At 41.6% G+C, this 26,091-nt stretch overlaps 3 protein-coding genes across 3 annotated transcripts; 2 read left to right on the top strand and 1 right to left on the bottom strand.

Annotated features, from left to right (window-relative positions):
• The first annotated feature begins 10,751 nt into the window (after window positions 1-10,751).
• On the top strand, window positions 10,752-12,531 carry LOC135936984 (uncharacterized). The gene is made up of 3 exons (XM_065480007.1): window positions 10,752-10,929; window positions 11,287-11,648; window positions 12,356-12,531. Exons 1-3 carry the CDS (start codon window positions 10,863-10,865, stop codon window positions 12,473-12,475), a joined length of 549 nt encoding a protein of 182 aa, XP_065336079.1. The 5' UTR covers window positions 10,752-10,862; the 3' UTR covers window positions 12,476-12,531.
• Window positions 12,532-13,032: 501 nt separating this feature from the next.
• On the top strand, window positions 13,033-14,125 carry LOC135937403 (uncharacterized). Its single transcript, XM_065480554.1, has 2 exons — window positions 13,033-13,389; window positions 13,993-14,125. The coding sequence occupies exons 1-2, from the start codon at window positions 13,033-13,035 to the stop codon at window positions 14,110-14,112; spliced, it is 477 nt and encodes a 158-aa protein (XP_065336626.1). The 3' UTR covers window positions 14,113-14,125.
• Window positions 14,126-23,342: 9,217 nt separating this feature from the next.
• On the bottom strand, window positions 23,343-24,450 carry LOC135937152 (uncharacterized). The gene is made up of 2 exons (XM_065480239.1): window positions 24,078-24,450; window positions 23,343-23,596 (listed from the first exon to the last, which is right to left on the bottom strand). Exons 1-2 carry the CDS (start codon window positions 24,441-24,443, stop codon window positions 23,387-23,389), a joined length of 576 nt encoding a protein of 191 aa, XP_065336311.1. The 5' UTR covers window positions 24,444-24,450; the 3' UTR covers window positions 23,343-23,386.
• Window positions 24,451-26,091: the final 1,641 nt, after the last annotated feature.

Genomic DNA, 26,091 nt, shown 5'->3' with positions numbered 1-26,091 from the left:
CCATCAGCTGGAGTGGTCGGTGGTTGAACCTTGTGCTGTCTAATCAGACGCACCTCGCCTCTGCCGCGAAGGTTAAAGCTGCAGCCAACAATAAGGAGAGTTGTGTAAGGAAAGGAGACAAGAGGCTTTGAAGCAAAAATGGTATCAGAGCTGATAACCTACTGTTTTCAAGTCAGTTTATGTGCATTTTGTTGGTTTGTTGCTAAGCAACGCGACTAATTGTTATTAAACAGTCGATTTAACAATGATTCGCGCTCTCAAAATTATACCATTATCACCTCCTTACCCACTACTCTACTTGAGCAGCAGCTGGCGGGACCGGCTTATTGTTAGCCGAATTTTTGCCTCTTGGCCAGCAATATTTTGAACGTTATCGTGATAATATAACTCACAGCTGTCGTGCGGCGGCGGCGCTGCGTGACGAAGCGTTGGAAAATTGAACTACCGAAACCTTGTGTCAGTGTGTCCAAGTGACAGCTGTGGGTCTGTGGGAGAATGGGCGGGAACAAAACAAAATTGCTCATAATCAGCCGCAATAAGAATTCTTAAGGCTTTTTGAAATTAATGTTGTATTACAAAGGCACCGAGGTTCCTGTAATCATCTATGGATATATTTCAAAGGTTTTTAATTTTAAGACGGTGATAAACTCCTTGCTAGAGCTGAATTTCCGCCAGAAAGGAGATGGCAAAAATTTAAAAACGAAATTTACTTATGGTTAATATCGTCCTTCTGCGCCACTTTCCGATTTTTCACATTTTTTTTAGATTAGTGGTTGTTTCCCGCTGTTCTGATTAATGGTTAGCGAGTGAAATATTCGTGGAATAATGTGGGCGTGGTCCATCAGCGACTTCACTGGCGGCCAGAGCCCGAAGGCCAACTTCTTTTTTGGAATTATTTTGAGTGCCATAAAATTTTTACGGCAACTTCCTCATTCAGTGAAGTTAACCAAAGTCATGGCGGCCGACCAAGTGACACATCAGCCGGCAGGACTGGCGGATTCTTTATGCAGGGAAAAGGGGGCGTGCCTGACGGTTGGTTAGCGGGAAATTTAAAAAGTTCTTGAGCTTGGAGGAATGAGACCTTTCGCGCTTTATATATTCATGGAATTACTTTAAAATTAGCCTGAACTTGATTTTTAAAATTATTTGTAGCAATGTCTTGGAGCTGACGAGAGCTGAGATTTAATTGTTACAGTTTTGTCTACTTCGTTTTACCACAGCGTGATAAATATAAATCGAATTCAACTGAAATATCTTAAAAAATATGCATATTGAAGTCACGTCTGGGAAAATTTAATTTAAAGCTTGAATTCCGGCGCTTTCATGTGTTCATTTTATTGCGTTTTTCAGACTTTGACAAATATGTGTTTTAAAATTACGCTAAAACGAAATTGCGGAAATTGCATTGTTAGCAGTCCGGCCGCGGTAAGAGAGTTTGAAATTTATAACTCCTCACTATTCGATCTCCCAAGGCGATGTGGCATACACCATTCAAGATCTGGAAATCAGAGAGAAAATTAATATATAAAGTAGTGGGGTTACGTTTTTAAAGAATATTCTGCATTGCTTTCTTAAGAAAGTAGTTCATTATTTATGTAATTTAGTAACAATCAGACTGAAGAAATGTTAAATTTCATAATTAACGATTTTTCGCTTGAATTCCTCACGTCGTGCCGCGGAAATTTGGCCGATAATTTGCCCCGCCCACTTTTATATCTCCCTCCATCGCGCGCACTAGTCAGCTGATCGGAGTGAATTAAGGGAATTAAGCTTTGAGGGGTCTTCCACACATGTAGCTAACTTCACTCCGATCAGCTGACCCATGCTCGCTATGCAGAGGATTACCAAAGTGGGCGGGGCGAACGATCGGACAAATTTCCGCGGCAGGAACGCAATGGTGAGCGAATTTCCACATTTCAAGTCGAGGTAAAAATAAAATCAAAATTAAAATGAAATAAAAAAATTTCTAACCGGTCCGTAGAGATTTGTTTCGTCCACTCTAGCGCGTCCAATGTACAAAGGAAAATGGCTCAAGGTGTCGATCATGTGCCCTGCTTCAAGGGCCCGGGATAGTTCGTCTAATTTAAGGTCGGCGAAGCTGTATCGTCTCTCCTCTTTAGTCCTGCGGGCCAGCACTTGGTAGTCTTCATTTTTTTTCACCACCTTGCCCTTGAAAGGGAAGTGACCGACGCCATCCACGGCGTACCCTACCAGAAGGTTGCCTTCATGCTGTGTCCTCGCCACGTAGATCGGTTCAATTACATTGCGCTCTTTCAAGAATCGTTTGCCGCCGACAACCGGGAAGTCTGGCCCTTTCGAGCCTGTTCGCAAGTAATACCAGTGCGCCATTTTGTCGGAGCTGTTGAGGAGAAAAACAGAATTAATTTTTTAGCTAATCATTTCTGACATTACGGAGGGATGCTTCCTTCGACTTTTGGTATTAAAAAATTTCGAAACAGCCGAAAGAAGGGGGCGTAACCCAGGGAATATATTATGGTCGTGCACCACGCCCACAAAGAGCGGCAAGTAGTGCAGCAGTGCACTCTTACCTGCAGTGTCTGCGCTCGGCGCTGCCATATTGTATTCCCTCGGTTACGCCCTCCTCAAGAAACAGCCAAAAGGGGGGGCGTAACTGAGGGAATACAATATGGCAGCGCAGACGTGGAAGGCAAGAGTGTTCTGCTCGCCGCTCATAGGGGGCGTGGTGCACGACCATATTGTATGTATGCCCTCGGTTACGCCCCCCCTCTTCGGCTCTTTCGCCGCCGAAATTTTCGGTTTCATGCACATAAAAAAAATCAGCAAAAAATTCTAGTATTTTTTAATACCAAAAACCCGGTAGAAGGAAAAATCCCTAGGAATTTCTAGTTAAACGATCCACTAAAATATTTAAAGCGTACTAGGTAGTATTTATGGAGAGTTCTTTAGAAATTTATATTATTTAGAGTTAGAAAAAATGCTGAAAATGTCAAGAATCTGTGGGTGACTTTAAAATGTAAAATATTTATCGATTTGCAGATCTTATTGAGTATTATGAAAGACTATTTTGCAGCATCGCATTTAGAAATATGCACAGAATAATTATTAAGAGGCTTATTTCGTTATACTAGTCTCTAAAAAGATGGCATGAAAATATCTGAGGAAAATATTACAACTTTAAGCCTTGTATCGTTCTGTAAAATATTAAAAAGTAACAGATTTTCCCGATTTTCCAAGCTCCCAGGGTAAGAAATTGCAAAACTAATCCGATAAAACGATTACATTGCGTAAAAACCGTTAAATACCTGTAAATTGTTTCGAAATGCGACTTTGATTTTATGGCACAGCGCAATAGCACGTGCTCGTCGTGATCTCGTTCACTCAGTCAGCTGTGCAGCTGCATGTGTGGTCGCTTCCCCCCGCGGTCTGCTGTCTGCCTGCACAATGTTTACCTTCTCAGCTGCGGCAGGTGCAGGGGAAACCTGACATGAAGAGGGAGCGGCGGGGAGACGAACTAGAGGGACGATTTCAATATGACTGGCGGGCTCCGATCCCTGCGTTTTCCGCCACAACTTTTTTCTCCGCCGCTCTCTTAAAGGAAAGTAGGGGAATACTCAGGATTCGATTATTTCGATTAATACACACACGCACGTAACCACCAAAGAAGGCTGCGACTGGAGAGTTTCTAATTCTTTCTGCGAAAGATAACTTTTTAAGGTAACTTTTAATTGGAATTCAATTCTTGCCGCACAGCTGGTTTAATTTTCGGAATGTCAGTTAATTTTTTGGATTAAACTTTCTTTTGAATTTTTAAAAATATTTTAATGCCTACAGAGATAACAATTATTATTAATCTGCGCAAACATTAAACAATTTAATAAATTAAATTTAACTTAAATTTGGTGTCTCTGGCCTTTTTCTGAAACGATTGAAATTCTTGAGGAAAAATCCGAAGAGAAAAGTATCACAACAATGCCACGCACTCGGCAAACCACTCACGCAAGGATAAAATTCCAGGCATTATTAATATTTTCTCGGCAATTTCTAGACGAAAACATGTACGATCTGAGGTGGGTGCTGCTGGCCGCCAACGATGAAATCCCATGGGACGTGATTAAGGTCGAGAATGTAAACGAGAACATCTACGTCGCCAGGACGTGGCACTATGGAGAGCTGCTGCCCGGCTACATTAGGGACGGCTGGGGCTACTTCTGCTGCAAGGGAAAGGTGATCAAGCTGCCCAGCACGAGTTGCCAAATGCTGACCGGCAGAGGCGCCAAGTTCAGGATGCAAAGCCGCTGCAAACCTGACGACCACTACATCGTCGGGTGCGGCGCTGCATCCACTCATCTCTATATGGGCGCGTTCTACGTCAATGGAGTCCAGCTTTGCGGAGAGGTCATTTTTTATGTTATTAAATAAAAATCGCTCCAGTCCAGGTTAATCCTTTACTGTGATTGAATGGTGGCGCTATTTTTTTAACCTTATTTAAAATCTCTAGGTGGAAATTTGTTTATTTAAATAGCCGTCCAGAATTTTTTATAGCTGTTTCCTATTTTCTGATGTATTTATTCTTTGTGTTGCAGGTGCGTAACGGTCTTTGCAGCATTGCAGGAACTGATACCGCAGTTCTAACTGAACCAAGGAAATATTTGATTCTGGCGAAAAACCAACAGGAATGAGCCACAATTGCCTGTCTTCTCCATAAGTGTGATTTGAATAAATGAAGGCGTAGAAAAGCAAAAAAACGGTGTTTCGCTTTTTCCAACTGTAATTAATGCACACAGTTAACCCCTTAATATTATATTTATATAATTAACAGAATTGACATTGACTGCTGCATTTTTTGGCGAATGATTGCGTTCTGGTCAAAACCAACTGTCACAGGAGCCTTTTTTGCTTAACTTTCCCGCCAGATTAAGATGTTTTTTAAGCAACCGAAATGACCAAAGTGGTCTGAGAATACAGCAGTACCTTTAAAGACGGTCTTTGATGAATTTTCTGAGCCCACCAATCGATTCTTGAGGGTCAAATTAAGTAGAGTGGATATTTTTTCGAGCAAAACCTCCAGCGCTTTTCCCACCAAAGCAATATGAACGTATAAGCGAGACTGCGCATGCGTCAGAGTTGACTGGATCTGACAAAGAAGTCATTCGGTCGGGCGGTCTCTCTGCAAGTGCTCAAACCAGCTCTCACGCATGCGCACTCCTCGCTTCTAGGTTAATATTGTTTTTGGCGGGAAAATAGTTCGCACGTCGCGCTGGTCTTTTTGGTCGAAAAAACATCCACTTTACCTTCTTCTATTGTGTAACAAGCCCCCTCTCACCCGTTTCCCAAGTTCCTAGCTATTTTTTTGTATGTAGCGCTTTTTTTAAGGTTACTCCCCCCCATCACTGCATATTCTGCCATTCTGACCTGAGGTGTATTATCACAGACTAGAGAGCTGCTGTACTTCCCAGCGCACTTTTCAGTCCCATCAAAACGCCATGTTAAATTGGTCCGCGCCGACGGTCGGAATCGGTCGAAAAAGCTCACATGATCAGGCGAAACCGGTACCAATCGAAAGCTAAAGAGTTTGTCTATAATATGTGTTGGAATGAAACCGGTGCTGAGCGCGAACTTCGAGAAAACCGCGATGCAAAAATATCAAATTTAATGCGCGTAAATGTAAACAAGAAACAGTAGACTGCTGGATAGCCGATAAACCAATGAGATCGCGTGAATCGTGTCACGTGACCCGTCCCACGCTCCGACCAGGGGCTACCACTCTTATGGGCCGAACTCGTTCCCGCTAAGAGCTTCCCCCCCAACCGTTGGTGTCGCGTCGGTCGCTTTAAAACAGGGTTATGGCCGCCATATGCGGTGTTTTGGGGGGCGTAACTTTATGACGTCACAAAGTTACGCCCACAAAACACCGGATATGGCCACCATAAGACCTGTTTTAAAGCGACCGACACGACACCAACGGTTGGGGGGAAGCTCTTAGCGGGAACGGGTTCGGCCGATAAGAGTGGTAGCCCCCTGGCTCCGACTGACTCCCACCACTGCGGCACTGCCACTTGCCTTGTTCACGTCTCGGGTCATGCGCAGATGACAAAATCAACATACTGCGCATTCAATTTTGATCTTTTTGCATCGCAGTTTTCTCGAAGTACGCGCTCAGCACCGGTTTCATTTCAACATTATGACGCAACCTTGAAAGAAAGTGGCAACATTTGGGCATAAGGCTAGCGTTGTACAGTGTTTCAAGGTCCAGCTAAAAAACGGTGCCGTAATCCGCCCGGAAGATGATATTTATAAGCGATATATTTATCGATGTATATCGATATTAAATCCTTTCAGCACTCCTATCTCTTCCCACCAGCTGGCTGTCCCCCTCCCCATTCTGGCATCCCATCCCCATGCACAACATAAGGAGAGTACTCTCCTTAGCACAACATGCAGTGTTTGAGTTTCAGCGGTAAGGAGAGTATCTAATCTACTCTTCTTAGTCAGCGGTCAGTACAGGTGATCTCTGGATTTGAATCTTCATCATGTCGTCTAAAAAAGGGTGGACTCAATGGATTGCATACCCAATAGACGAGTATGGTATCCCTTGGAAATATTTAGTGCCGTGCTCCCCAAACAACATTCTTCCGTCCTACGTAGTTGGAATGCTTACCGAAGACTGCAACTACATTCAACCCGGCTACACCTACTGTCATAGAGGTATGATGTTCACCAGTTATCCCTCTTGCATCATAAAACCTGATTTTTGTCTTAAATCATTAAAAAACAGTATTTTTTTATTAGGGATGTTTACGAGTGGTTACTTTACGGTAGGAACCGAAAATAAGGCCATTGTGGAAAAAGGTTTTCACTTCCTCGTCGGCGACAATGTTTCGTTCCGTCCACATCAGCAAGTTCCGGAAGACCAGAGGGTCCAAGTTGGCCAAGTCCGCATAAACCAACAAAATAGACCCGTTTACATCGGCACTATTAACATCAGAGGAGAGGAAATTTGCGGACCGGTATAAATATTCTTCAGTTTTGAGAAAATCAGCTGCTTACTGAGTTAAACTATTTCTATATTTGGCAGGTGATAGGTGGAGTCTGCTATGCACACAATGTTTATGTCCGTTCTGATGGAGAAAACTACAAGGTCTTAGCTTTGAATAAATAAGGGAGAACCCATGTTCGAGCATAAATTTGAACTTGATTAAGATAGACAATAAAAAAGAAATACTTCTTGTGATGCTACTATAAAATTTGTCTCCTTACTTAGTTGAATAAACGTTATTGGATCGGTTAGAATTTGTAATTCATCAATCAGCACGAAATGAAACTCTTACAGTGAAAATTAGGGGTTTTGCGGATGTTTATTGCTACTTAAGATCGTTAGGAGAACGGTCCCAATGCTAAAAGAATTCTGCCAAGTGGTAAACAAACCTATTATGATGCGCGCTGCAGGCAGTGGCGCCACTCTGCGTCGCTTTCAATAACTAATCTATCTTTTGCTTTCCATTAATTCGTGGCCAGCTCTAACCTTTCTATAATTTACTCCCTTCTTTTGCCTTGATTTTTTAACTCACCAGTTGTATAAACCCTTAGTGTTCGGATCCACCAACAGATGGTGCCATCGGATAATTTCTTAAAAATTTAGTTTTGAGGCACTCCCGCTGCGATTTCAGACTAAATCCTGCTACCATGAGTTCTTCACTACTTAATATTCTTTCATTTGACGAGTCGAAAACCAAAATAGGTTCAGCCAATCGCCGTTAACATTTTTTGAATTAAAATATTTTCCTATGTTTCTACGGTGATTGGCTGAACCGATTTTGGTTTTCGAAAGATTATTAAGTGAAGAACGCACAGTAGCAGGATTGAGTCTGAAATCGCAGCACAAGTGCCTCAAAACTAAATTTTTTAAGAAAGTATCCGGTGGTGCCATCTGTTGGCAGCTTCATACACTAAGGGTTTATATACAACAGGTCAATTCCAAACAATCGATTTAAATGATCGACAATATTATTAAAAAATGCTATTTTTAACCATCATTTGAATAATGTTTTTAAATACAACTAATTAAAAAGCACCGTTTAATTAAATTTTCATTATATTCTCATCGGGTTCTCTTGCCTGCTTTCGCCTTTTACGGTTGTGGCGCCTTCTCGCCACTAGTTTGCATTAAACACCCATCGCTAGGTGGCAGTGTAAAGGTGTGCGATAAGCGTTGCACCCTTAATTACTGCACCTTCACCCCTACTGCATCTTCAACCTCGCACGACAGCAAGTGAAACAAAAATTTCTCTACGACTGATAGAGATTTCGTGCGAGAATATACTAGTAACCCTAGAAACTATTTCTTATCAGACCCGCACTATACATACGGGGTAAGAATTAATTAATTATTAATTGTTAAACGTGTGTTTGTGATTTTAATCATTAAGTATGCATGTTATTTCACAGTCTTGAGTGCTGACCTTGATACTTCACGGCTTACCCTCAAATCCACACGGTGTATGCACCTGTTTTTTGAGTGATCTGGATTCAAGTTAAATTGATAATATGACTCAAATTATTTGGCCTTATTGGTTTGCAACTGATGACCCGAGTGAGATCCCGATGGGAGCAATGATGCCATGTTCCTCGAACAACCGCATTCCGACCTTCGTAGTCGGAATGTTCGACGAAGATTTCGACTACCCTCAACTGGGCTACGTTTATTATTCCGAAGGTAGGAAATAACGTTTGGCTTTTTCTAAATGTTCTCCAATGGCTCTTTACGGCTGTGACAAAGTGATAACCGGGGATGGATTACGGCAACGCAACCTTGAGATAAAATGGCAACGCTGGGTATAAGGCAAGCATTGTACAGTGTTTCAAGGTTGAGCTAAAAACTGTGACTTAATCCGCCCCGGCAGTCATTTTTAAAAAGTATCGGTCGTTACTGAGAGCGATACATAGTTATCGCTCCGTGCTAAAGGATAGGTAAATATCGATTTATCGCCCAGTATCAACCGATAAGTTTCAAGGGGCGTATTACGGCACCGTTTTTTAGCTCGACCTTGAAACACTGTACAATGCTTGCCTTATGCCCAGCGTTGCCATTTCCTCTCAAGGTTGCGTTGCCATGATCTGCCCCCAGACTATTTTTCCTTGTATTTATATTATTATTTTTTAAGGGTCATTCAGTAGTGGATACTTTATGAACGGAACCGATGAAGTGGTCGAAGAATCAAAGGATTATCACTTCCTAGTTGGCGGTAATGTTTCCTTCCGTCCACATACGGAGGTTGCGGAAAACCTGAGGTACATAGTTGGCCATACAAAAGACAATATACCTGTTTACATCGGTACTATTAATATCGGAAGAGAGGAAATTTGTGGACCGGTACATTTTCTTGTTAGAAATTTTAGTTGTCATAGTTTGTTAATTCATTATTTGGCAGGTGATAGATGGAGTCTGCTATGTTAACAATTTATCAGTCTGTTCTGATAACGAAAACTACAAGATCTTGGCTTTGAATGAAGAAGGAACCATTTAAACATTATGCATTGTTTATTATTAAATCAATATAATATATACATTGGAGTTTTTTCTCCTGTCTCGATTGTATGATAATATAATAAAAATTGAACTACACTTTATGGAACTATAAATTTTGCCTTTTTTTTGCTTCTTGAATATTGTTTCGGGACAAAATGCGGAATTCCAAGAATTATGGTCTTAAGTGATTCTGCAGGGTTGGTTAAGTCCAAAAAAATGTAAAAAATACGGTCTTCTGCATGTTTACTTCGAATTTTCGACCATTTGGGTTATTTTCAAACCTTTATTCGTTCCTCAGGAAACAGTTACGGATAATGAAGGCTAAATTAATCACCGTGCCACTCGGCCCCCGCAGGACCTCAAAGAACCCCACGCAGAAATGATTCTTTGAGCGTATCAACAAACTGCGCATGCGTCATGTCGTGTTTAGTATCAGCAGCGCAGGGACCAATCAGATGCACCAGCTATCTTGGCCCCCTAACGTCCAACACCCAACACTCTTATATAGAGAAGAGAAGAAGTTCTCTACCCGCGACGGCCACTCTGACATCTGACTTTGCATTTGCAGTGTGAGGAAAGGAGTAGTAGAGTTTTCACATTACTTGACGATAAAAAATTATTTGAAATAGGAGATCAGAATTAAATTAAAATCTTAATAACAGCATTATTTATTTCCTTTTAGTTTACAATTTTAAACCCATCCAAACTCTCCCACGCAACAGCTGCTTGAATACACCAATCGGAAAGATCTTAACTCCACATCCCAGACTCCAGCCCCAGCTGTGTGGTTGGTTCAAGAAGCAGCACCAGCAGCACAGTGTAAAGTAAAGAGAGTAGTTACTAGAAGGCGACAAGGGCATCAGAACTGATACTTTGCTACTCCTTAACATACACTGCAGAGCTAGAGCTGTCGTCTCAGCCAATGAGCACCTTCTCTGTAGAGAGCTGGCGCATCTGATTGGTCGCCGCGCTGCTTTGCTACGAAACAGGACTTGACACATGCGCAATTTACTCGCAAGCTCAAAAAATAATTTTGAAATGGGGTCCCAGGGGGTTAATTTTGCCTCAATTATCCGTAAATTTCGCATAGCATCATAATAATAGAGGTTTTAACAAACGTGAATTTATAGTTTTTATTCCGCCAAATCTACCGTTCTGCCATCTGCTGTTGCTTGTTGTAGTTTATTTATCCACCGCTCTGTCGTTTCGCGCAGCGCCGTCGGCATGTCAGCTGTTAGCAAAATGTTGAGAGTATAAGCATTCATCAAATACCCGCGCTGCGTTGTTTAAATCGTGTTATTTCTCATTTTCGTTCACGGAAGTGCGACCGTAAAAACTCTAATTGTAAGCGACAATGCCTCTCGGTTATGATGCTTACTTCCATGATTTTGCCTCAGGAAGGAGGAAGAATTTCAAGATAGGTAACTTTGAATTTTCCAGCTTAATAGTATTTTTGTATCAATTGGGCCGATTATTTAATTACTGCGTGGTTGTTTAAAATATTCACGTATTAAATTGATCCCATGTAGTTTTAATTGTTATTTTCGGTGTAATAGGCTTTTAATTCCAAGTACAAGGTAATTAACCCTGCCTAACGCGCGTCTCTTTGGGGCCATGGTCTGCAAAAATTTTCCACACCGGCTTTTACCTGATTGATGCAGAAAATGTTGGAATTTTCTCATCAATGCGTGGAGAAAATTCATGAAATGTCTGGCATTCGGACGTGAATATCCAGAAAGAAAGAAATTCTTGGCGTAACTTTCCTTTTCGCTTTGCAGGAGAGAAATACGAGAAGGACCCTGAGCACATGAAATGGTTCGCAGGGACATACCCGGTGAAGCCCAACTGGCCGAGTGTGATCTCGACAGCGAAGACTGGTGAGAGGATTTATATGGCCAGACTCAAGCACGAGGGCCAACTGCTGCCTGGCTACATGAGAAACGGCTGGGCCTGCTTTGCCTACAAAGGAGAAGTGATCAAGACCTGCGAAAAACACCAACTGCTCTACGATGGCCACGTAAAGTGGTACCTGCCCCATCGCGTGGACGAGAACCACGTCGTCGTTATTGGACACGACGAAGACAAAAATCCACTCTTCCTCGGCAGATTCTTTGTCAATGGAACCGAGCTCTTCGGAGAGGTAAATTATTTGTTCTTAAAGGACACTGTTGGTGAATTTTTTATATTTCATGTGCCGCGGAATTTTGGCCGATCGTTCGCCCCTCACACTTTGGCGCGCAGGAGTCAGTTGATTGGAGTGAGGTGTACCACCTGGAGCAATCCTCAATCCCATGAGGGCAATGTGGAGAGATATAAAAGTGGGCCGGCCAAATTTCCGCTGCTTATACAATTTTTTCATCGGTGTTCAGGACATAATAATATTAATTTCTATTTCGATAATTATGAATTGTTTAAAAGGCGTGGACAACAGGCATAATTGGGTAATGGCGACGCGGAAATTTGGCCGATCACTTTCTCCTCCCACATTTTCATTTCCCTCTACATCCCAGCTGATCATCATCGAATTTAAAACTCCAAAATCAGCTTACTTTTTTGCTTCGCGATGTAGATCGATAAAAAAGTGGGCGGGGTTAGAGAGCGGCTTGCCAAAAAATGTTATCCTTTGCGTTTTTAATTTCGATAAGCAGTTGATTGCCACCCTGATCATTGATGACGTCACACTTAAATGATCTCATTCTTTTCTAGCGGTGGTCAAACGGCAAAAAGAGACTGCCGATTTCAAAAATTCCAACGGCTCTCTGATTTTGAGAATTTTGTTTGTTCAGTCATTTTTATTTTTTATTCTTAAAGCATCATAGTAAACCTATATTTATTATCTGCCTTCAGGTTCGCCAAGGAGTGTGCACCATTGTTGGAGACCCAATCAAGAAGATAATACTGTCCGAGTCGGAACGCTACGCAATTCTCGGCTGGTCAAGAGAAACAGTAGAACCGGATGTGGAATAAGCAGCCACTGTTTCATTGTTATTTTCTGTTGTCAGTAGTTGATTAAAACAGGCGAGTTAAAATTAAATGATCCTGATATTTTAATTTAACGAATTTTGATCAACTGGACGTGATTTTAAAAAATAATTTTTGGTTTTTTAAAATAATTCATTGAAAAAATCTATTTCAGAGAAATAAATTTTGAAGTTAAATGTTTGTCATCGATATTTTCTTAAAATTATGTGTTCCTGTCGCGGAAATTTGACCGATCATTCGCCCCGCCCACTTTTTTATCCCTCTCCATCGCGCGAAGAAGTCAGCTGATCGAAGTAAATTTTGCTCTAGGCGATAGTTCGTACTGGAGAGAAATCCACCACGTGGAGCTAACTTCACTCCCATCAGCTGACTCGTGTGCGCAACGGAGAGAGATAACAAAGTGGGCGGGGCGAGTGATAAATTAATTTTCTGCAACAAAAATTGGCAATCGGTAATCTTGACCGAAAAAATATCGCTATCTCCTCCTCTCGTGTACACACAATCATTTGGCCGGCAGCTGCCAGCAGTGCCAGCGTGAAAGGATGTCCACTTCCACTATCAAGTGGAAGCTGTACAGGAAAGGAGCCACCATCAGCCGTGAAGCGTTTACCACTGGTCATAGGTGCGGCGAGCCGATTTACGTGGCTCGGGTGCTGCACAGGGGCTGCCTGCTGCCAGGGTACGCCAAGGACGGCGTCGGCTTCTTCGTCTACAAGGGTGAGGTCGTAACCAAGGAAGAAGAGTTCAAAATCCTCCACGGTGACTTCGTTTGGGTGTCTGCTGCCTCTTTTATTGAGGAGGACCTTCCTCCGCCTGCCCTCAGGGCAGGACGCACCTTCATGGGGGTCAGGACGTTCGTTGGCATGGCCCTGGTCGACGGACTCGAATTGTGCGGACAGGTGCGAAAGTGGAAAATTTTGAAGTTATTTCTTCAAAAGCTGCCAATAGATGGCGCCACTATAATTTTCTGGATTTCTAGTATTACTTTCGCGATTTTAGGTTCATTTTGTACCGTTGGCGCTATCTGTTGGTGATTTGGAAAATTATAGTTAATTATAGTTGTGTAAACTCTTCGTGTTCGAAGCCGCAAACAGATGGCGCCACCGTATACTTTCGTAATAAATTTAATTTTAAGGCACTTTCCGCTCCAAACTCAGACTCAATCCTGCCACTGTGTATTCTTCACTTAATTTGCTTTCTTTTCACGTGCTGAAAACCAAAATCAGTCCTGCCATTCGCCGTAGAAGCATTGGAAAAGATTTTGGTATTTAAAAAAATAGTTTTTCACGACTCTACGGCGATTGGTTTAACCGATTTTGGTTTTCAGCACGTTAAAAGAAAGCAAAATAAGTGGAGAATACACAGTGGCAGGATTGGGTCTGAAATCAAAACGAAATTACTAAAAAATAAATTTATAACGAAAATATGCGGTGGCGCTAACTGTTGACGGCTTCTAAAACAACTCGTGAATTTAGTTATTTTGCTAAAAATCCTCTCAACAGGTGATTGGTGGCGCTTGTCACATCGCTGTTGACGAAACTGAAGTCGTGAGCATGAAGGATTTTTCGTATTTGCTGGACTACGACGGATCCAATAATAATGAATGTTCTGACAGTAATTGACACCGAAGACGACCCTGGATTTCCGCAACAACTTCCGCGCTTTCAACAGTTTTTTTATAACAAAAAATTATAAATTGAATACCGCATATATTAAATACAGCTTTAAGATGTAGGAATAGAATTTTAACTAAAATAAGCCACCGCATCAGCAATAAAATATGTTTTGTATTTTAAACCCTTGAATAAAAATATCCCGCTCAGGTAAAAACATTGAAACTGTTTCTTTCCGTGCGAATGTAAAAATATATTTTTATTATGCCAAAAATATCATGTAAAAAACATGAATTAATTACTCTGTGTTTCGTCTTCGTTCTCCAATTCCATATCAAGGTTAGCGATATCTTGAATCGATTCTCCCTCTTTCATATCGCTGGGCAGCACGTCTATTGGACCGAAAAACGGTTCCTCTTTAGGTTTCTCAGGCGTTTTGCCATAGTCACATTTTGGTGAATACCGCAGCATCATTTCTGACCCCTTGGCGTGGTAGTAAAACTTGTTCAAGACTTTAAGATCCTCTCCACATTTTCCGCAATTTCCACGATATGAGATGCACAAGATGGAGATTGGAGGGCAGCGTTTCACACCATCTTTTGTTGGAACGAGGCAAATATCTTTGTCAACCTGTAATACCATATATTAAGACCCTTTAAAGAACGTCGTTTACGAAGTTTTTGAGCACACCAATCGATTCCTGAGGGTCAAATTAGGTAAAGTTGATGTTTTTCCAGCCAAAAAAGTGCAGCGTGACGTGCGAACTTTTTTCCCGCCAAAACAATATGAATGCGAGAAGTGCGCATGCGTCAGAGCTGGCCGGACCTGACAAAGAAGTCATTCATACAGGCGGAATCTCTGCAAGTGCTCAAACCAGCTCTGACGCCTGCGCACTTCTCGCATTAATATTGTTTTGGCGGGAAAAAAGTTCGCACGTCACGCTGCACTTTTTGGCTGGAAAAACATCAAATTTTCCTAATTCGAGCCTCAGGAATCGATTGGTGTGCTCAGAGACTTAATCAAAGACGGTCCTTAACAGGTGGCGCCACCATTAATTTACAATATTTGGTTAATTATTGCACTGAAATTTCAGGTTTAATCCTGCTTTTTGTAAAATTGTAAATGAACGGTGTTGCCATATTTATAGTTAAACCAGGAAAACAGTAAATTTCTGAAATAAAAGAAAAATCTCACCGGCCCGCTGAGTAATTCGCCTTGGTAGAAGGCTTGTCCGAGGAACATGTGAGGGCAACCCTGGAACTTTGCATCCAGGGCCAGGGGTTTCAGGTTCTTGGGAAAATCTGTGGAGATGGTAGCGGCCGGAATCCAGAAGTACCTGCATCCCACGAGCAGCTCCACTTCGTCACTCGTAACCACTTCGTTGTTCCCATTGACGAAGTATCCTTTGTTTCTGTCCAGGTAGCCGTACAGGTAGTAGCCGTTTTGCAGCACCCTGGCCACGTGGATCACCTCGCCGATGTGCTTCCAGCCGCATGCAACCAGACACCGCTTCAAGCGCATGTCACGCTTGTAAAACGACCATGTTGCGTGCTTCTTATACTTCTTAGTACTTATCTGAAGAGGTCCCTCACTCATTTTAACACTTTTTGCTCGGCTGGCAGAGAGATTTTTGCTGCAAACAGATTTTGAAATGAGTAGAGGATAAAAAACGAATTCTTACAGCTTATACCCGCGCGGTTTCTCGGCGATCGTTTGTAAAAGTGGCTTTTTTTGGATTTGTTTTGAGTTTGACGAAAAGAATATGTTATCTCAGTAAAATGTTTTTCCTTAGATCTTGATAAATTATGTTTACATTTTGTCCAACAGTGATACAAATCAAGAAAGCTTAAAAATACCGAGGTTTTATATAATCGAGCTAAATAGATGAACAAATAAATTTTTACATTTTAAAATTGACAAGTGAGGGGAATTCTTAAAATGTGTAGAATTCCTTTATTGAAAACATCGGTAAAATCATTACAAGAATTCATTCAGTAATGTGGAATTTAGAACTAGAATATTCAAATAATTTATAATTTAAATAATCAAAATAAATATCACGCAAAAGTCTTAATATCAATTAAATTAAAATACATTCGTGGCTTAACCGGGCCAGTGTCAATTATTATAAGGTTCAACAAATTCTCCGCAATATTGGTTCTCAATAACACAAAACGAATGCAGTAAAAGAAATAATTGTTATTCAGCGGGGGCAAGATTTGCGATAAAATTCGTTTGCACTGCGCAGATCCAAGATGGCGTCTGAATAATGTTGGAAACAAAAAGCTCTCTTTGGATTCCCGTACGAGTGTCAAAAGAGTTTGTTTTTACGATCCAAAAGACAATTAGTACACAAGAAATGCAAATTATGTCACAATATTGACAAAAACTTGGTTAATTTCGCGCATTTTCACGTGACCGTTTTTCACGCCATACTCCACCGGACGCAATATCTTCACGTTGCACTAATCTGGCCCCCGCTACTGTGGTTAATTAACACTAAAATCGCTAAAATCGGAGCACTTACAAGTATAATAAAAATTCTCACGTGTGACTAAATTCTTACAGTAAAAAATGTTATAGTCTCGAGAATGTCTTGCGGTGTGATAGTTTGACGTTTCACGCAAAGGGTAAGACAATACTACTAACAAAGGGTACACAGGTTGAAAAAGGTGACGGAGAGTGCCACCTATTATTGGCAGGCACTAATACACACAAAGAAGTTCCGATGAGAAATCAATTATTTAACTAAAGAATTTTTCAAACTATCGAAATTCTCCCGCCAATTGGACGCCGGTCATCGAAGCACTTCATACAGAACCGGTATGAAAATACTGCTGACACGATTTTTCACATCTTGAATGATTTTCCAGCACTGCTTTTAGATTTAACAATTCAAATCAAGCTTAAAACCAAAAACCACGTCTCAAAACTCAAAGAAAGGCTTCAGATGTTCAGATTCAACGAAATCACGGCCATGCAATAACCGGTCTTTTCATCTTCCCCAACCGACTTCTTAACGGCTGACAGTCACCAGCTGATTCAGCTGCAAACTCCGGCAGTTCCGGCACTCTCCGGCAGTGGGCGTGGGCACTGGTCAGTGCCAATCAAGACCTATCCGAGATCAAGCGTTTTTAGCCAGAGACAGTACTTCATCACTTCATCCCTTACAAGGCTACAAAACGAAGATGCTGTATTGGCATTACATGCTGAAGGGGCAAGAGATGCCCGCCAATGCACTCGATAGCACGCTGGGTGGCAATCGCAGTGGGCCGAAGAGGGTGATCGCCAGGACGTGGTACGAGGGCAACCTTGTGCCCGGGTACGTGAAGCAGGAGACTGGCGTCGGCTACTTTGCTTTCGAGAATGACGTGGTGATAACGCGGGATGAGTACGAAGTGCTCGTCGCTACAGACTGGATGTCGATCGCTTCGTGCAAGAATTACTCTCCGGACGTGCAACTCTTTCCCCAGTTCGCTCTGGCAGGAGGCTCCTCTTTCCACTGCGCTACTTACCACATTGGATGTGTGACCGTCGGTGGAGATAATCTTTGCGGGTTTGTATGTATTTTGTATTATAGTTAATTTATTAGCCATTGATTTGGAAAGTCTTGTATGTTTTTCGAGCCGCCAACGGATGGCACCACCGCATTTTTTTCAAACCACCAGGGGCCGGATTTACGCGACGGTCAGGTATGGCGTCTCCCCGTCTGGTAGATTATGGCGGGAAAGTTACAAACGTACATTATGATATTGGCTTGGAAATGGTTTTAAATGAAAATATCGTTAGTGCAATGAATATTTCCGCTGTCCTTTCTATATAATACCAGTTGATTAGCCCGGTAATTGATGAATCAACCGTAAGATGCAACATCAGGCTGATGGAAATGTAACTAAATACGCGATAATTAACATATTAGGTCAGCACGCCCATTTTTGATGCTTCTGATTGGCCGCTTGACTGTCTATCCTGATTGGCCTCTATTATTTTTACGCCATATTGACTTCTGGCCGGCGGGAACCAACATAAACACGCAACTCAGACCCCGGTGGCAATAATTACGACTGCGCAGAAGGTTTAAATTTTGGTCACGCATGCGCAGTGATGCGGTTTGGCCTCTCTGTGAGATTAGAAGGCAATCTAAACATCCTGCGCATGCTTAAGACACGCACAAGTTTACTGCGCAGCTCCAGAATGTGCGAATTTTTCAAGCTGACTAAAAATGTTGTTATTTCTTTATTAACAGCTGATTAGCCGGTAACTGGCGAAACGACCGTTAGATGGCACATCAAGCTAATGGAAATGTAACGAAATTCGTGGGAATTAAATTAATAGGTCGGCACGCCTCTTTTATGGCGCTTCTGATTGGCCGCTGGAATGTCATCTCCTGAATGGCCTCCATCATATCGACGCCATATTGACTTCTGACCGGCGGAAGTCAACAAAGATCGCAAACCGGTCGCCAGTTTTTCCAATATTCTCGTTATTTAACTGATTTCCTAATTTCTGATTCGAAATTCTTCTGTGTATTCATCATTTAAATTTAAATCTGATGGAATCACAGTAATGTGCAGTTATATATCTGTTAATTATTAATGAGCGGTGGTGCCTTCAGTTTGCGGCTTCTAAACACGTTAAATGACTCTCCCAATTCTCTTTTCTGTTTCTAATTATTCGCTTGTTCCATTTTAACAGATTAAGAACCGTAAATGCTACGTAGCCGTGGATTCGGAGGTGGTTGAATCAAACAACTTTAGCATTTTAATAGACCTGACAAACGAGGAAATTTGCTCTGATGACGCGGCAATGGCGATGGATGATGAATGGGATAAATTATCTGACCACGAATCGGAGGACAGCAACATTCCGAAGATCACAGACGTTAGAACGATTTCGGAAAGTGAAGCTGTCACTAGTGTTGAAACTAATCGGCCCAAGAGAGACAATGAGATCGACTATGAGAAGACCGGCAGGATTGGTTTAGTGGATTTAAACAGCCTCCTCGAGAAGAAGAAAACTGCTAACGTTGAAAACATGAGTGAGTTAGACCGTGAGGAATATCTAGCTACAATGTCAGATGACGAACTCGCAGAATACCTCGCGGAAGGCGGGAAATTATAAGAGCTCGTAGGAAAAGCGATAGTTTTAGAAGATTTTTACTCCTTCTTAAAATGAATATTATGTCATGTGCAAGTATTCAATAAATTTATATAATTATGAGCATGATTTTTACTGTATTTGCTTGACAGGATTATTCAACCCGAAATATTATTTTTAGATTAATTGCACTATGAAATACTTTCATCTGCTCATACCCATCAAGAGCAGTGAAGCAAACTCAGTCGAGCAGTCACGTGACTCAATCCCGCCATCTCATTGGCTAAATGTGATGCCAAGTGATGCGCACGCATCAAGGCTTGCCTGCTCCCTCGGCCAATAAGATGGCGGGACTGAATCACGTGACTGCTCGAGCAGCGTTTGCTTCACTGCTCTGGCTGGGTATGATGTCTACTGTCGCCTGCGTACAAACTCTAGCTCTCTTCCCAGGCAACATGCGTAGCACAAGTATAACTTTTTTCCCGCCAAAACAATATGAATGTATTCGTGAGAAGTGCGCATGCGTCAGAGCTGGTTTGAGCACTTGCAGAGAGACCGCCTGCACGTGCACGAATGACTTCTTTGGTAGATCCAGCCAGCTCTGACGCATGCGCAGTTCTCGTAAATAGGTTCTTATTGTTTTGGGCAGGAAAAAAGTTCTGCATATTTTGGCCAGCAAAATCATCAACTTTACCTAATTCGACCCTCAGGAATCGATTGCTGTGCTCAGAAACTTTGTTAAAAGACGGTCTTTAAACTTCAGAACTTTTCAAGCTACCGAAATTCTCCCGCTAATTTGACGGTAGTAATCAGAGCTCCGGAATAAAACTTTTAAACCCAAGATGCGGTCATACGAATTTTTTGAAGCTATAAAATCGCTGGAATGAAATTACTCTATAAATAATGATAACCAGGTGACTTCTAGAGGTCAAAGCTATGGTCTAGAAGACTAAGAATTTGTCAAGAAATATCTAGAAAGCTCTAGATATTTCTATGGCGCGCAACAACATTTTTAAGCTGTACCTCTGACCAGAAAATTTTGGAAAGTACAAAAAACCGGTATGAAGTATACTGCTGACACGATTCTTAAAATCTTAATTGATTTTCTTGCACTGATTTTAGATTTACTATTCAAAACAAGCTTAAATAATCAAAAATCACGTCTCAAACGCAATGAATGGCTTCAGATGTTCAGATTCAACGAAATCACGGCCATGCAATAACCGGTTTTTTCCTTTTCCCAATCCGATTTCTTATCAGTTGACAGTCAGCAGCTGCTTCAGCCGCAAAACCCGCGCAAAGCCAGTGCCAGTCAAGCCCTATACGAGAACAGGCGTATTTAGCCAGAGACCGACCTTCCCTTACAAGGCCACAACGAAGATGCTGTATTGGTATTACATGCTGAAGGGTCACGAGATGCCCGCCAATGCACTCGATGGCGGGAGTGACAAGCGCAGTGGGCCGAAGAGGGTGATCGCCAGGGCGTGGTACGAGGGCAACCTTGTGCCGGGGTACGTGAAGCAGGAGACTGGCGTCGGCTACTTTGTTGTCGAGAATGACGTGGTAACGCGGGATGAGTTTGAAGTGCTCGTCTCCACCAACGTGAATTCGTACGCTTGGGGCACTAATTTCTCTCCGGATGTGACAGAAATAGCCTCAAGCGCCATGAAAGGAGGCTCCACCTTTTCGTGCGATCCTTTGTACATTGGATGTATGACCATCCGTGGAGTTGAACTTAGCGGATATGTATGTTATTTTGTTTTATTTAATTTTATTAGTAGCCATTGATTTGGAAAGTCTTATGTGTTTTTGGAGCCAAAAACGGATGGCACCACCATTTTTTCAAATCACCGGTGGCTGGATTCAAGCGACGGTCAAACATGGCGTCTGGTATAGTATGGCGGGAATGTTACAAACGTAAATTATGATATTTGAAAAATGCGACCGCTCGAGGTTGTTTTCATGTTGAATATAATAAAAACCAGGCTTCATCCTCGCTGTCAAAAAGAGAAATTCGTCGTATGGAATTTTTGTGATTTTAGATGTGACATTATTGCATTGTTGGATTTTATTGTAATTGTAACTCATGATTAGGACGTATGATGTGATGACGTTGAAACTGGTCGAGGAATAAAAACGACGAATTTCTCTTTTTTGCCAACGAGGATGAAGCCTGGTTTTAATTATATTCAACGTAAATTATGATATTGGCTTGGAAATAGTTTTATATGAAAATGCCGTTAGCACAATTCGTTGTTATTTCTATAATAACAGTTGATAATCCCGGTAATTTAGGAATTGACCGTTAGATGGCGCATCAGGTTGATAAAAATGGAACAAAATACGCGGGAATTAAATTATTAGGTCAGCGCGCCTCTTTTTTGACGATTCTGATTGGCCGCTGGACTGTCTAATTGTCTATCCTGATTGGCCTCTATTATTTCTGAACTGCCTCTTGATTGTGTCCATTATTCTGACGCCATATTGACTTCTGACCGGCGGGAATTAACACAGATCGCAAACCAGACCCCGGTGGCAATTACGACTGCGCAGAAGGTTTTAGTTCAGGTCACGCATGCGCAGTGATGTATTTTGGCCTCTCAGTGAGATAAAGACGCGATCTGAACATACTGCGCATGCTTAAGATGTGCACAGATTTACAGCGCAGCTTCAAAATGGGCGAATATTCAAACAACTATAAATAAAGACTTTCTCCTGATTGGCCTCCATAATTTCGACGCCATATTGACTTCTGACCGGCAGGAATTAACACAGATAGCAAACTGGCCCCGGGTTTTCAATATTTTCGTTGTTAAACTGAATTTCTAATTAAAAACTCTTCTGTGCTTTCATCATTTGACTGGCAAACAACCAAAACTAAATCTGATAGATTCAGTGTGATCCGTTAATTATAAAAAAGCGGTGGTTCTTTAAGTTTTTGCGTCTTAAAAAACTGTTGAACGAGTCTCCCAATTCTTTTCTGTTTCTATTAATTATTTATTGGTTCTATTTTTTACAGATTAAGAACAGTACTTGCTATGTAGCCTTGGACACCATGAAGGTGGTTGAATCAGACACATTTAGCATTTTAGTAGACCTGACAAACGAGGATATGTTCCCTGATGACGCGGCAATTGCGTTGGATGATGAATGGGATGAATTATCTGACCACGAATCGGAGGACAACGGCATTCCGAAGATCACAGACGTTAGAACGATTGCGGAAAGTGTGGATTTTCAAGATACCACAAGTGTTGAAACTAATCGGCCCAAGATAGACAATGAGATCGACTATGAGAAGACCGGCAGGATTGGTTTAGTGGAATTAAACAGCCTCCTCGAGAAGAAGAAAACTGCTAACGTTGAGAACATGAGTGAGTTAGACCGTGAGGAATATCTAGCTACAATGTCAGATGACGAACTCGCAGAATACCTCGCGGAAGGCGGGACATTATAAGAGCTCGTAGGAAAAGCGATAGTTTTAGAAGATTTTTACTCCTTCTTAAAATGAATATTATGTCATCTGCAAGTATTCAATAAATTTATATAATTATGAGCATGATTTGTACTGTTTGCTTGACAAGATAAGAACCCGAAATTTAGTTTCTAAAATATTTATGCATCTTGTTTAAACTGACGAAATTTAATTTATTCTTGAAATCTTCATTTTAAAATTCCCTTTATTTGCGCCTATCATTAAGTCAGTTTGATTAAAAAAGAGGTCAAAGAAATTTAAATTATCAGCGGGGTCCAGATTCGTGCGACGCGCAGATATGGCGTTTAGTGGAGCGTTGCGCAAAAAACGTTCACGTGAAAATGCGCGAAAAGAAGCAAGTTTTCGTCAATATTGTGACAAAATTTGCATTATTTGTACTAATTGTGTCTTTTAGATCGTAAAAACAAACTCTTGACACTCGCACGGGAATCCAAAGAAAGCTTTTTGCTTCCTACATTCAGACGCCATCTTGGATCTGTGCAGTAGGAACCAATTTTATCGCAGATCTCCCCCGCTGAAAATTATTTAGGATCCTTCTTACTAAAAGCGACAGAACAGAATCGGATAGAAAATAAGTTCATTAAATTGTATAGTGTTATTTTATTATGTATAAAATATGTCGATTTAAATTAGCTCGTCCATTGCTGTATAGAAGCAAAGTTTTCATTTCATTTTTAGAACGCAAAGGAATCATGTCTCCATGGCCTGGTCACACTGCTGAAAATACTGCGGACGGCCAACACTGTCGCGCTTTACGTGGTAAATGTGGCGGTTGCTCCACCGCAGCTCGGCCCCACATCGACCGCACATTTCTTGGTTTCGGATTGCTAATAAGGTCATTGGGCTCGTTTCCACCACTTCTCCTGACTCCAATGGAATGAAGCACTTGTTATTAATCACCTGAAAAAACACACATGAAAAACAATTTAAAAAATTATTTTGTTTCAAGCAAATTTTAAAATTATGTAATTTTTGGGTAGTCAAATTTATAAAATAAATAGTGCATTGCATTCCTCTCGTCAAGCCCGTTCGAATGAACACCAAAATATAAATAATCGAGCAAGGTTGGCGCACTAGAAATTTTCGCGCAGACATGGCGGCGAGTGGGGACCGTTAATTCTTTGGCCAGTGTTGTTTGAAAAGTGGAGATTCCACAGTTGTCATCCAGCGGGCAAAAGAACAAGCATTAAGAAATAAGTGATCTAGCATGCGCATGCGCAAACGGACAAAAAAATTTAAAATTTAAAAACCGTCTTAGAGGAAGTGTCTGAGCACACTAATCGATTCCTGAAGGTCTAATTAGGTTAAGTGGATATTTTTCGACCAATTAAAAGCACAGCGTGATGTGCGACCTTTTTTCCCGCCAAAACAAAGTACTCACGGGCCCGGACAACAGTCCATCATTGCAGAAGGCCTGTCCCAAGTAAACAACTTCATCTATCGTCTGGCTCAGGTTGAGGAAGGTGATGTTGGCCGGCATCTGAGCCTCCTCCGAGGGTGACAGCCAGCACAAGGACGAATAATTGCAATCCTCCAGCACCTCAAAGAAATCCTTGACTCTGACCACGGAAGAGCCCTCACAATCAGCGAAATAGCCAACGCCTCTGGCCATGTAGCCGACGAGGCGCCGACCCTGCAGCTCCAACCTGGCCACGTAGGTCAGGTCGCTCAGGTGCGTGAAGCCAGAAATGAATGGGCTCGTCGGCAACGACATTCCCGGCGTGAAAGTGTGCCATTGGAGAGGCATTCTGCCTGCCTGTGCCTGAAAATATAATTACGGGGTTTGAAAAATGCTATAAGAAATTGAGTTTTTTTAGTAAGCAGAAAAATGTGACAAAATCTTTCTTGTAGTTGAAAATATATTTTTCATAACAACCAGTTTTTAAAAATATTATTTCATTTTCTGGCATTGGAATTTTAAAAATGTTAAATCTTTATCTCTTGATGTCTTCGTATTGATCCCATAATTCCACTCTCTTGAATAAATATTATAGATTTTTGATCGAATGTCTGAGTCGAGGTTTAATGCCCGGAAATGGAGGGATACCAGGTCAAGGGGGCGTGCCTGGCAGCGGGTTAGCGGGAAATTCTAAATGTCAGGGGCGTAACCGGAATAAAATCGCCTTTAGAAAACGGCGAAAGGTTATAGTACATTACCCCTTTTCTCGTGAGAATACCCCAAAATCGGCCAAAACTGGAGTTTTAAGAAATATTTTTAAAGGGTCCGATTAGTCGGGGCTAAAACCCGGAGATTGGCAGCCCTTTTCAGCTTCTCATCTCTCCAGAATTCGCACTTATCATGCTCTCACTTTTTATTGTTACTGACCGGCTGACTCAGAAATAGCAGGAGAGTGAAGAAATTTGTTGTCGACAAGCACCAGAAACGAGAAAAACCAAAGGAGCGATAAGAAGAATTTGTCCTATTCTGTTGGTGTTGATGCGGTTCGTCTGGCCTCCAGCGATCTGTCTTGTGTCAAAAGTGAATGCAAATTGGCGCCACCGCTGACTGACGGCTTTTTCGGTTGCTGTTTTTGGTCGCTGTCGCTGCAATCGCCTTGTCAGTGACGTCAGCGTTTGTTATTGTTTTTGTTATTAATTGAGTTCAGCGATTAGATTTGAGCAGGATTTGAGGAAGTCAGCCTTTGTTGTGGCCTCAAATCACGGAATCTAGACCGAATTTCGACTCAGGACGGAATTATGACTGAACCAGGAGGTGGAGGTATGCACCATGATTTTTTATGCATTTTTTCGCAATAAATACATATGTCCTCGCTTTTTTAATTTCATGCGGGCCAGGATTTTAACTATCCATCTAATTGTAAGCACCCAAAATAATAATACATTGCAGCACCTGCATCCTCGCTTTACAATCTTTGCAGTCCTAATGTTCCAAACGAAATTTCCCTAATGAATTTTTAACTCGTACATAAAATGATGGAAGAATTTAATTTTGAAATTTAAATTTCGTCTCTATGTGATCTAAATTATGAATTATAAAAATGTTCGATTTCTCGAAGGTGCAATTTAATATTATTGCAATAAATGACCTTTCTGACTGAATGGTTAGTTTCCAAGACACCTGCTTGGTGGCGCTGGTGAATCTCAGGGTCAGGGTAGCAGCCATGAGGTTGAAAATGCGCAATTCAAATTGTTGAAGTGCACTGTTGCACGTAGATCGTTGTTCTTTTTTTAAATTAAAATTTGGGCTTGAATTTCCAGTTTTACCTCCAGAAGGCGTTATGCTAGATTAAAGTGGAACTCCGTGCTGCAAAAATGTTCTAAAGATATTGAAATTTCAATATGAGAAAATCGATTCCAAAGTTTGCTTTCTAATCAAGTGGTTTCTCTGCTGGAAATTAAATCGGCAAGAGGGAATTCGATAGGCCGCGAATTAA

This window comes from Cloeon dipterum, chromosome 2 (genome assembly GCF_949628265.1).
Source record: "Cloeon dipterum chromosome 2, ieCloDipt1.1, whole genome shotgun sequence".
Taxonomy (NCBI): Eukaryota; Metazoa; Arthropoda; class Insecta; order Ephemeroptera; family Baetidae; genus Cloeon; species Cloeon dipterum.
This window is presented reverse-complemented; position numbering and strand designations above follow the sequence as displayed.

Coding starts and splice junctions, on each gene's coding strand:
- LOC135937152 (XM_065480239.1), bottom strand. CDS start 24,443: ATGCCTCTCCAATGGCACACTTTCACGCCGGGAATGTCGTTGCCGACG. Junction 23,597..24,077: donor ATGGACTGTTGTCCGGGCCC/GTGAGTACTTTG, acceptor GTGTTTTTTCAG/GTGATTAATAACAAGTGCTT.
- LOC135936984 (XM_065480007.1), top strand. CDS start 10,863: ATGCCTCTCGGTTATGATGCTTACTTCCATGATTTTGCCTCAGGAAGG. Junction 10,930..11,286: donor GAGGAAGAATTTCAAGATAG/GTAACTTTGAAT, acceptor TTCGCTTTGCAG/GAGAGAAATACGAGAAGGAC. Junction 11,649..12,355: donor GAACCGAGCTCTTCGGAGAG/GTAAATTATTTG, acceptor ATCTGCCTTCAG/GTTCGCCAAGGAGTGTGCAC.
- LOC135937403 (XM_065480554.1), top strand. CDS start 13,033: ATGTCCACTTCCACTATCAAGTGGAAGCTGTACAGGAAAGGAGCCACC. Junction 13,390..13,992: donor GACTCGAATTGTGCGGACAG/GTGCGAAAGTGG, acceptor TCCTCTCAACAG/GTGATTGGTGGCGCTTGTCA.